The sequence below is a fragment of the Schistocerca americana genome, chromosome 2, assembly GCF_021461395.2.
Source record: "Schistocerca americana isolate TAMUIC-IGC-003095 chromosome 2, iqSchAmer2.1, whole genome shotgun sequence".
Taxonomy (NCBI): Eukaryota; Metazoa; Arthropoda; class Insecta; order Orthoptera; family Acrididae; genus Schistocerca; species Schistocerca americana.
Window position 1 is genome coordinate 196,023,017 of NC_060120.1, and position 12,969 is coordinate 196,035,985.

At 35.2% G+C, this 12,969-nt stretch overlaps 1 protein-coding gene across 1 annotated transcript in view; it reads left to right on the plus strand.

Annotated features, from left to right (window-relative positions):
• The window catches only part of LOC124595921 (esterase E4-like), a 49,843-nt gene that overhangs the window by 19,434 nt on the left and 17,440 nt on the right, over positions 1-12,969 (plus strand). The window contains exons 3-5 of the mRNA XM_047134836.1: positions 4,492-4,651; positions 6,711-6,896; positions 11,144-11,328. Coding sequence (XP_046990792.1) covers positions 4,492-4,651; positions 6,711-6,896; positions 11,144-11,328 — 531 coding nt within the window. The remainder of the gene's footprint in view (positions 1-4,491; positions 4,652-6,710; positions 6,897-11,143; positions 11,329-12,969) is intronic.

Sequence of the window (12,969 nt, forward strand, 5' to 3'; positions counted from 1 at the left end):
GTATTTGAATCTGAATCATTAGTTAAAAATTTGCTTGTTGATACATTTTTATTGTTTTGTTTATTCAGATACATATTGTCAAATGATGTGTCCTAATTTAGAGTGGAGCATGCATATAGACATCACTACCTAGATACTGGGGCAACTAGTTTAAGTCGTACTGAAGACATACAAATGGCTGCCAATATAAATGTAACTCTTTCTTCCTAGTGATAGGCATCTTCATTGTAGGTAATACAAATATTTTATTCACTGACACAGTAATTTGGTATTTTATGCAGTAAGTAATTCTGCAATATATTAGGTGCATTGTTATTTCATCATTCAAGTAACTGATAATTCAGAAATGAACCAGAATGAGACACCCTTCTGACTTTCAAAGGGTGGAAGTTAATGGCTTTTTAAGTGTTCTTAACAACTTTATTAGCCATCTACTTTGTAACATCACAATACTTGTTATGAAATTGATGAAGCATGTGTAATAATGCTTCAGTGATGCATTGCACTTGTTTTTGGTTGGTGCATAAATTCGTAGTATTTTTCTCTAAGTTTAATAAACACAACAGATACACACAACAGAGACTTTAGTCATGAGTAATATATTCTCCTTCACTATTTACAACAGTCTTCCAATGCAGGGAAAACTTTTCAATTCTGTGACTGCAGAAACCATGTCGTTTTGAGCCGAAGAACTCATCAAGCCTTGTTCAGAGTGCATTTTCATCTGGAAAGGAATTTCCTTGACAGTTGTTCAATAGAGAGTGGAAATGATGAAAATTTGAGGGCACAAAATCAGGGGAATAAGGTGGATGTGGAATGACTTCGCCACCCCACTCCTGCATAGTGTTTTTCGTCAGTCTAGCATAATGTGGGCAGTCTTTATTTTGGAATAGCATCACTTCACATAGTCTTCCTGGTCACTGTTGTTGGATTGCATCTGCGAGACATCTCACTTGTTGACAATAAATCTCGGCATTGAGCATTATACCTTGGGGAAGCAATTCGTAGTACACAACACCATCACTGTTCCATGAGGTGCATAACCTTATCTCTTGTGGATGCATGCAGGTCTTTGTATGGGGAGTTTCTGCATTATTTTGGCTCAACCATTCCTTTTGTTACCCTATCTTAGCATAAAGATACCATTTCTTCTCACCAGTAATGATACAGAGTAGGAATTGCCAGTGTTGTACATGAGCCAATTCATGATGAGCAAGCAGAGATGCTCATATGGCAATCCACTGATTTGTGTTATATTGGCTTAGAGCCTGCAGGAGACATACACCCAAAGTTTGAACCTTCCCCAGTGTATGAAAATGTCACATGATGTTAAAATGATTACAGTTCATTCCATCTGCCGGTTCTTGAGTACACTGACATGGATCATTGTGGATTAATATGCTGAAATGATTGTTGTCAAACCCCAGAAGCCTTCCTGAACTTGAAGAGTCACTAATGTCAAAATGCTGTTCCTTAAAATTGAATCATTTTCTCACTATGCTTTGTCAAATGGCATTATCCCCATGCAAGGCACAAATGTTTCTGGCTGCCTCCTCTGCTGTTGTTACCCCTCTACTGGACTCAAACAGAAGAATATGTCAAAAATATTCTGATTTCTCTTCTTGGCATACCATTTCCTAGCATTCACGGCTCCACTCACTATGCTGAAATGTCAAAATAACAATATGTGAACTAAAACTGCTATAGTGAATTATAAATTAGACAATCAGTTAATAAACCCATAGCAAACAAAATACCAACACCCAAAACAAAAATGCTACAAACTTATACGCCAACCTAATAACTTATAAAATTACAGAGCTGAAGATGGCTAGACCTAGGTAACCACCTAATGATATAAGATATTGCAGTCTAAGTGATTAATAAACTTATTGGGAAAAAATGTGTTTTTCATCACAGTCCTAGTGAACTGGATAAACTTATCATTTGCTACCAAATGACAATCTATTAATATCACAGCCAATAATGCCTTAGCATGACACAAATGCTGCTGTGAATACGTATATAGGCCAGTTAGGACTGTAACGGTGTAATGTTCTTCAGTGACTCATTCATTGTCTTGTTTCTAACAGTGAGTCAATAGCATGAATCATCTCAACTTGTGTATGGAACTGCCTGTCTCCTACTACCCTATCACTGAATGTTGAGGTGTTAAGCTGTACCCATTCTTTCCTTTTTCTGCAAGTAAATCCTTTGGTACAGATGTAATTAGCAAAGGTATTAACTTCTAGGATGACAATAGTCTGAGACAACTTGATAGTTCAGGTCTAGTTTGATGAACATCTGGCAAAATATCATTACATCTCCAGACTGATACTTAATCGCTAGCAGACATTTGTTGTAGATTTTATAGCAGAAAAACTTCCACACATATTCTGCACCACCACTATTGATAACACAGAAGGCTATGCTGCAGCATTCCATGAGAAACAGTCTACACTATTTATGGTAAAAACACATGAGTGGGACTAATATTAGTGCTGTTTTGACCGTTTTTATTCAACTTTAATAATTATTTTTACAATCTGCTCTGCAGAAGTTAAAAGGTAGAAATACTATGTTTCCAGAGGACACACTAAACAGATATAGGGATCTTGTTTTTACACCAGACAAATTTCTTGTAAAAGTCATTTTATTTTTCTAAAACTTAAAGAAATTAAATGTTAACAGAATGCATTTAGTTACAAAAATTGAAAGAGATCAACAGCCTTTATGGCAGACCTGATAACCTGGTGTGTGATGTTTCAGTCTTTTATTGCAATTTTTTTTTTTAAATTAAGAAACTGTAATTACAATCTCTTACTATAACAGTTTTTGTCCAATGCAATTTAATAGTACATGTATTATTCATATTTATGAAAGCTATTACTTCAGTTATGAAGTCATTTTAATCTATGAAATATTAGTGTCATTAGTATTATCACACAAGATAGGAAAACATAGAACTAATCATACATGAAGAAAACTGTACTTATGTAAATAACTGTCTTTAGTAATAAACATACTACATGTACTGAGAGAGAGCAAGTAGAGAACAGCTTCAACCACACCAATCATGGACGTTACTGCTGAAGACCTTCTCATGCTACACATGCACGAGGATCAGAAAGTAGAGCACAATAAATCTTTTCTCCCGTGGTACTGCAAATGGAATGTTGAAATTTCATGATGATATAGTTTGAAGTCTGTGCTACAAAGGGTATTTTGTTTTCATGTAGAGCACTAGCAAGAGAAACCTGAACTACAAAATAAACAAGAATGCATGTTGCTGTCGTCAACTTGTGAAGAGCAGCAAAGTGTAATTCGATATTTGTGGGCCAAAGGGAATAAACCAAGTGAAATTCATAAGGACATGTGTGGAATGTATAGGGGCAACTGGATGAACCATAGCAATGTCTCCAGGTGATGTGCATTCATCCAAGAAGGGCATGTGAACTTTAGTGATTTGTCACACTTCGAGTGGCCAGTAACAGCTGCTACCCCAGAGAATGTTGGAGCCATTGAGGCAGTAATTTTGAATGAATACTGTGTACAAATCTAAACATTATCACAGCAGTTCAACATTTTCTATGGTGTGGTGTATGATATTGTTCATGACACACTGAAATTTTGTAAAGTTTGTGCTTACTGGGTGCCTAAGAATCTGAAAGACAACCACAAGGGACAGCAAATGATGACAAGCTTGGAACACTTAAAGTGTTACACCCTAGAACGGCATGACTTTCTGAAAGGAATCATCACTGGTGTTGACTCGTGGGCATACCACTACCATGCCCAAAGCCAAAGAGGCTTCTATGGAGTGAAAACTTGCTGGTTCCCTAGTATACACAAAATTCAGAGTGACTTAGTCTGCTAGGAAAGGCTTTGTGACAGAGTTCTTGGATATGCACATTGTATTACTGGTGGACTTTGCTGAACACGGGACCACTGTGAATACTGCAGCCTGCATTAAAACTTTGGTTAAGTTGCGTTGTGTCCTTCGTGACAAATGTCACAACATTAATACTGATGGTGTCATACTTCTTCATAACAATGCTTGCCCACATGTTTCTGCTCCTGTTTGTGAGAAAGTTGCCCGATTTGGGTGAGAAGTGCTCCAGCATCAACCATGCAGTCTGGACCTTGCACTGTTGGACTTTCGTTTGTTTGGTCCCAATGCTTTGTGACAGATGTGTAAGTGAAATCAGCAGCCCACGGATGGCTATACTCCAACCAGACTTCTACAAATGAGCATATTGAAATTGGTACCACAGTGGGAGAAATGTGTTGAGAACATTGGTGACTTTGTAGAAAAGTAGGTAAAAGATGTAAGTTTGTTTATGATTTCTTTTGTTTTGTTACCCATTAAACTTTTTGCTAATAAAAATATTGTACATTACTTCCCAATCTTTGCTCACACTTAGAATTATTATTGATCTAAAGTGTATACTTAGAGAATCATACAGTTTGACATTTGTTTTCTGATGACAGTTGCCAGACAGAAGAGGAAACCCAAGGAGGCCAGTGATGATCTTCCTTCATCCTGGTGCTCTTTACCTTTTTAGAGGATCTAGTGACTTGTTTGGTCCCCAGTATTTGATGGATGAGGACTTAGTTCTAGTGACTCTCAACTACAGGCTTGGAGCTTTAGGTATGTTGGCCCAAAACAGCAAATGAATACACTTATACACAAATGTACACAAATGATTCCTTACATGTAAGTGCAAGTGTGCATACATACAAACACACACACAAACATATGTACATACATACATATGTGCAAAGTCTTCCTTTATTTCACACACCAACACCTCTCGTTGAAAGAAACTCATTGAACATGAGATGGAAATCTGATTTTGGTGCATTTTAATTGTTTTTTGTATATTAACATAATTTGTGCTGATTATATGATGTATCATAAGCCACTAAGTAATATTTTGTTTATAGTTATGAATTTTGCTCTACAGAACAAACTTTTTTCATTGTTATTTCAATTCCTGAGAAATGGTGGGCTGACAGCTTATGAAACAACTATCCAGCCAAAAGAGTTTTTAAATACATAAAGAACTGATGACAATGAACATAACAACAATAATCAATTATTGGTAATATAATATAAACAGATAGACAAAAAATCTACTCACCAAGCAATGGCAGGGGAACACAAACACAAAAGATTTAAATTTTTGCAAGCTTTAGGAGCCAGTGGCTCCACTGTCTGGCAGAGGAGCCAAAGGGGAAGGAAAATGGGTGAAGGAAAAGGACTGGAGGGGTTCAGGGAAAGGGGTAAGTTCAGAAGTCACCCAAACACCAGGTCAGTGGAGACTTACCAGACAGGATGAGAAGGAATGACTGATTCAGATGAAAGGGTATCAATGGTAAGATTCACTGATGAAAGTGAGGAAGAATTACAGGACTTGCTGAATGGTATGAACAATCTAGAATGCACAAAATATGGATGGAGAATAAACAAAAGGAAACTGAAAGGATTGAAAATTAGCAGAAGTAGGATTAGTGATGAATTTAACATCAGACTTAGGGATCACACAGTAAATGACGTGGAGTACTGCTACCTTAGAAGCAAAATAAGGCTTTACAGATTCAGCAAGAAGGATATTAGAGCAAAGTAAAATAGGCAATGAGTGCGTTTCTTACTAAAATAAGTCTAATAGTATGAAACATAGGCCTTAATTTGAGAATTAAGGAAAGAATTCTGTTAATTCAGTGGACTGATAAGATAATAATTAGGGAGGTCCTCTGCAAAATTGGTGGTGAACAGAACATGTGGAAAACACTGAATAGTAGATGGGACAATATGCTAGGACATGTGTTAAGACATCAGGGATGTAAGAGAAGAGAAAGGTTGGAATATATCACAGAAATTATTTATACCACTGAGTGTAAGTGATACTCTGAAATTAAGAGAATGGCACAGGAGAGGTCTGTGGACAATACAAAGCAACCACGTATTCCAGAAAAATTTCTCATCTGTCAAGCTCTTACCTGAGGAATAAAACTAAACAGAAAAATGAGAACAGAAATTAGAGGATTAATTCATTTTTTTAAATTTTATGCAGAGAGGAGAATTATAATTATTTTTATGATAAATCATGAAATATTTTTGTGATCTTAGGAGTCCCTTTAGTAGCTGTAGATATTTTACCTTCTTATCTCTCTATTTGTTAAAACTGTGAATGATTAGTGTGTAGTCATATACAGATATTAGGGCATTGTAAGTATAACTTTTATGAATGTGGTAACATAAAAACCATTATAACACTGTAAAAAATAGAAACAGTAAAGACAAAATTAGTCACAAAGGCATTTCAGTAGTCCTTTTAGCTGTGCTCCATATGCTATTGGAACAGGAAGAAAACCTAACATGTGATATCATGCTACATGCCTCTGCCCTGCACTTTACAGGGGTGTGCAGAGCACATGTGTACGTAAATAAGTAGCTGTAGATGTAAATCTAGGAGAAAGTGATAAGATAACCAATCATCTTTCAGTTCTGGATATGTACCCTGCTGCTGTTATTGCCTCCAATCTGATGATCCAGAAGATAAAAATATTAATTTAAATACTGTGAAATTTGTTACACTAAAACATACAACATAACCTATGCATTGTCAGACAATAAACCATATTTTTATTTATGCTATGGAGCTTCAGTTATAAAATGTAAACCTGTATATTTGGTTATGTCACAGGATTCCTGAGCACCGGAGATTCAGTTCTTCCTGGAAATAATGGATTCAAGGATCAAGTGATGGCTTTTCGATGGGTGCAGCAAAACATTGCTTTATTTGGAGGTGACCCAGGCAGTGTAACTATTGCTGGCTATAGTGCTGGGTCCATCAGTGTGTATTTGCATATGCTGTCTCCAATGTCCAGAGGTATGTCAAAGTTTCACACTAATATCCACCTAAAGTACAGTGTGACTGGAAATTGTGCAGGTAATATAAACAGTATTATGAAAAGGTTAGGTTGCTACTCACCGTAAAGATTATACATTGAATTGCAGACAGACATCATAAGAAGACTGTTGACTATTTAGCTTTTGGTCACATTTAGCTTTTTGTCACACCAAAAGCTAAATGTGTAACAGTTTTTCATTGTGGCTGTCTGGAACTGAACATTTCATCTTTACGGTGAGCAGTAATCTATCTTTTTCATTGTACTTCACTGTTAACATAACTTTTTTTTATATATACAATGAAAAATAAAACTCAAATTGACAAGAACTGGTAGGCAAGAGACTGCTATACAAGATGAACTTTTTTAAAGAGAGATCTTATTTTTACATGGTTTACAATTGTTTGGTCTATGCATGTGAAAAATTATAGTAATGTGCTAGCAGATTTAAGTTGGAACTGAAATGATATTTATATTCAAGAACATTGTAAAATTATACTGAGCAACGTGACAGTGATAAAAAACTGGACTAATATTTAGAAGGTTGGTGGTTCAATTGCCTGTCCAGCTATGCAAATCTAGATTTTCCCTAAATTCCAGATTGGTTCCTTCAAAAAGGACATAGTCAGCTTCCTCCCCTGCAATTCCCTATTATGAACATGTGACTGATCTCTAATGATGTCGCCATCAATGTAGCAGTAAATCCTAATCTTCTTTTATTGAAAAGTCATAACATGTTAAGCTCCTGTTTGTAAATTATGTCAGATTTTCCGACATCAAATGGCAGATGCTTGTTTAAGACAGTTGCATGCTGACACAAACAGTCATGTGCCTGCACACACACACGCATGCAGACGCACGTTCGTGCAGGCGCGCACACACACACACACACACACACACACACACACACACACACACACACAGCTGAATATCTGCAGCAGAAGGACGCTGCTTCTTTTTCTAGGGTTTCCTAAACTAGATTTGGAATCTTTAGACATTAAAAGCAGAAGTGTTGTCATTGACAGGCATACACAAAAAAGAAAGAAGACTTGCCAGCTTTTGGAATGAATCTTTTCTCGAGCTAGAGTACAAATACAGAACACATACACACACATAGTGTGTTTTATGCAGGTTTGTGATCAACAACACTGGCATAGCTCTGTGTGTGTGTGTTTTGTGTGGGTATTTGTACTCTAGCACAAGAATGGATTCATTCCAAAAGCCATCAAGTTTTCTTTCTTTTTTGTGTGTGCCTGTTGATGATTTTATGATCCTACTTTTCAGTTAGTGGTCTCCTTTACTCCTTAAGTATTTACATTATACCAGAACTTTCCATTTTGATTAGTTTTGGAGTCTGCAAGAAATATTCAACTTCAGGATTACAACTACTTGAGAAATTGTATAATGATTACATTCTCAATATATCACATGAAATTATAGTCACTTTTGGTTTTTATTTGTACCATATACTATCACTGCATTGTACTTCAACTGAGAGAGATAGGTACCTGATTTGGGTCTATGTGTTATTTGAGTATGCAAGCAATAATATGGAATATTTTTATTAGTACTGGTTCTCTTTTTCAAGGATATGAAAATATTCCAGTAGATAATTAATATATCCCAGTCATTTACCGTGGTATTGGAGAGTTGTGAAATAATGTAAATGATTTAAGAAGTGAAAGTATCAACTTACTGAATAATACTATTCAGTGAGTTGTTATCTTTACTCTTCAAATTAATTAATTATTTTTCTGTGAGGAACATACACTGTGTTGATTGTATCTGAGAAGCTAAAATTATGTTCTAGACTGAAACCTGGATAATGCCTCACAGAACAACACAAAGCTGTATAATTTGAAAGAATGGAGGAGAGCCAGTGGCAAGTTGGAGTTTAGTCATCACTGTTAAGACAGATAAACACACTGTAAAATTACAGTTTTGAACATGGCTATCTCTCAGCAACTGTATACAAGTTTCAATGGAGAAATAAAACAGCCAACTGGTTTCAACAAATTTTTAATTCATTGACCTAGGTTTTGACACCTGTAAGAATGTCTTTGTCAGAATGAAATTTGAACAACTGTTAAGTTACAAATTCAATAGTCAACATTACAAGCGTTTGGTACGTTTAACTTGTAATGAACGACATCAGACTTTGATGTTCTTCATTACAGGGTATACGTACCAAATGCTGGAACATTTTTCATTTTTGATTTGAGCATGTCTGTTTATAATTTTGACTATTGCCTGCTCACAATGTAACTTTATGTGTGTTAAAATTCCATTCAGATGAAGACATACTTAGAGGTGTCAAAATGTATTAAAAATTATTTGCAGCTGGTTGGCTGTACTATTTCCCCATTGACACTGTAAAATGATTTCTGAAGGAGAAAGTACCTTGGAACCTTTTAAATAGAAATATATGATTATAATAATAAGCTGGAAATCTTATGCAGTTAACCAATTAATATTTTCATAAAAGCAAAAGTTATAATGTAGATCACTAAAAAGAGTGATGTTACATAAATACTTCCTGAATTGTTTAAAATATTTTAATCCTGCACTTCAACAAATATGATAGGATAAAAAGTAATGGACATAAAAGGATGTTTTTAAAGTTATATCTATAATATCCATCAATTCCCTTCTACTGAAATCAGATGAATTAATTAGAAACCAGACACATGACAGCCTGAGAGACATGTAACCTATACCACTGTATATGGTGCAAGATACCAAGTGGCAAACTCGGCTATCTCTGGGGCTAAATGCAAGCAGAAGATTCCTTGCTAATGTGGTAATGTAGAACTCTGAAAGGAAAAGTTTAGCACAATTTTTGTATGTTAGTAAATTATTAGAATGCAAAGATTTTAAAGGTGACATTTAAAACTGTTATATGAATTGTTCCACAAAATTTCGGGTTAACTGCCAGATGTCAGTAACTTGCTGCTTGAAATTTTATGGAAAAAAAATTTGGTATACTTGATGTCATATGACATTTTCCTTTGCTACAGATCATTTTAGTTGTTATGTCATACATAGTTGTGCTAATCAGTTTGACTAAAATATTCTGCTCACTCTGGGTTAGCATACATAAATGACATTTTAATATTCTGACCTAATCATGTTCTAAACTTCATTATTTGATTAGTGCTAGAATTTTGACAATTAAGTATATGTCACATTTCACAATAAAGGTTTTCATAAATGTAAAAGCACAGATTAGGTAACCTTTTCCTTTTACTAGCATTTATTCACTAATGAGTGGATCAGTGATGATTGTCCAAAACCTAATACACTGAAACCACTGCAGGTCAAACAAAAATATTTACTGTCATGCTATTCTTATGCAGTATTTTAACCACAAACATTGTAAATAATTTTAATAATCCTTAACAAATGACAGTTTGCTGAATAGAATTCACAATTCCTAGTCAAAAATGCTATTATGCCCCAATTACGTATAGAGCAATACTTGTTGCTTCTATGAATACCATACAGTTTCCACTCTACTTTGTTTCATAGTTCTATATATGGTCTAAGATGGAGTTTATTTACACCAATACTTCAAAGTTATATAAATGGACATATTTCATACAGTTTATGTGAATGTATTTTCAGTTAATAACTTGATATAATTAACCCACATTGCATTGTATTACTCAGTAATTCAAGTACATTTTTAAATATTTCTTATCAGGCCTTACTTTTTAGAAAGCAATATGAGCATTAGTAATTGTTTTACTTTGACGTATATGGTATTCTCTTTAAATTAAATTATTTTCCAAATTTTTACATAGTAGATGGAATCAAACACATTTCTGTAATTAGGATAGATATTACTTTAACCCAATATAGGTCAATGTTTCAGCAAGTGAAGTCAAAATTTTCCTTTATAAAGCCAACTGCACCGTAGGAATCAGTTAAAGATGAATTGCTATCTGAATAATAACAAACTGGAAAACATTCCTTTTGAAATAAATTTGTAATTTAATAGATGATTGTTGTCCAAAAACAAATTTCATCAAGCAGAAAATATAGGGATGTTACCAGAGCAATTGCAGAACCTATATTTTAACCTACTCTGAATATGAATCCTTATTGACTGTCCTTGATTATACAGGCTTGCAGTTCACTGTGTGAGAAATGTAAAATTGTGGTTTCTAAAATGAAAACCATTGGCTGCAGGAAGCAACTATCTACATACTTCTTGTTTTTCCCCCAGGCCTTTTCCACCGAGGTATGGCAATGAGTGGTGCTGATTTGACAAAAGGCATTACTGACCCACTGGGGCAAGCCAGACTGCAAGCAAGGTTGGTGAACTGCACTGATACAACTTCAGAAGAGATTATTAACTGCCTGAAAGGAAAGGATGCTTTTGAAATTGCAGAATCAGCAGCAATTTTATACGTGAGCACTTTATTACTTGTTGTTTCGATAAAAATGCATAAGAAAAAGTTGGTGGCAGTTATTTGTTAATACCAATTAACAGATAAAGTACTCCAGATTGCAGAGGATTATGCCACCTGCTTTTTATATAATATATGTAGTACAATTTTATTCGTAGCTCTTATTTCCTCAGCAACTGTAGTATATTTATCAGAATAAAATTCAGTCATCAGTTGCAGAGATATTTTTATTTTGCTTTACCATTTCAACAGTTTAATATGTCACCTTCAGAAGCTTACAAAATTATGGATATTATAAATCATTAGGACTTGGCCATACATTTATGTAAAGTATAAGAAATGTATTATCAAAACTTACTTAGTATTTCATTTGACTGATGTCTAATGTACTATATGTAACTTCTTTACAAACTATAGTTAGTATTTTTATATGTTCATTACTGCTAGCACAACAGTGTGTCTGTGGAGATAAGTGTGATTCATTTAGTGTAAATTATCAATCGGTCCAGTGCTAATAATAATCACATCCAATATGTACATTTTTGGACATGTCATGTCATTATGCTTCTGTGAAGAAGATAGTGACATATGCTAAACCAATAGCAGTGGGGCTTTTTCCTCACTCCTCATGGCTCCAGGTCCATTTATCCTTCTGTCGATGAGGCAAAAGTCTTTACTCTACCTGCAGTTTGGCCCATAGCCTTGTCATGGATGCAGGACACAGACTTTACTTTTTCTGTACTCAGTATATACCCTGTCCTGCATATGAGGGCCGCTTCAAAAGAGATGCAGTGTTTTTTAAACATCCAATTTATATTCCACGCCTTTGATATTTTTACAGTATGTTGATATACAATTCAGAGACAAAGTGTCATTTTTTCACATAATCTCCATCCCTCTTGGAACTAAGGTTTGTACACCTGCACAGCAGAACTCAGGACCAACACTTCTGAGCCACTGTTTATCGGCCTTCATGAGGGCATAATCATCTTCAAATCTCATTCTGTAAAGGACTCCTTCCATTTAACAAAGAGGTAGCAATCACATGGTACCAGATCAGGGCTGTGGAATGGTTGTTTCAATGTCACCCACTCAAGCTTTGTGATCTAGAAAACATTGTGTTTCTTCTGACATTGTCAAACACATCATATTTGAACTTATAGTTTTTCAAGGGTTGCCACATATGTGCCAGAACTGATAGCAGTTCTCTGTAGCAAGATGTCCACAAGCAACATTTACTCTGAATCAACAAACACAGTAGCCATTACTTTTTCTGCTGATAGTGCAGTTTGGAATTTCTTCTTCTTCAATGTGTTTGTATGATGCTATTCCATTGACTGCCATTTTGTTACCAGTTCACAGTGATGCAACCACATTTCATATCCCATCACAATTCTTACAAGGAAGTCATCTCAAGAATTCTTGCACTGTTCCAAGCATTTGCTGCATATTGTCCTCTGTGTTTTTTTGTGGACATCTATGAACATCCTCGGGACCCACCTGGCACCAACTTTTTTCAGCTTCAAGTGTCACAATATTTGACACACAATTGCTTCTCCTATTCCCACTTGGATTGACAGTTCACTCACTGTTACGCATTTGTCAGCCAAAATCACATTATGAATAAGCTGTACACTGTCAG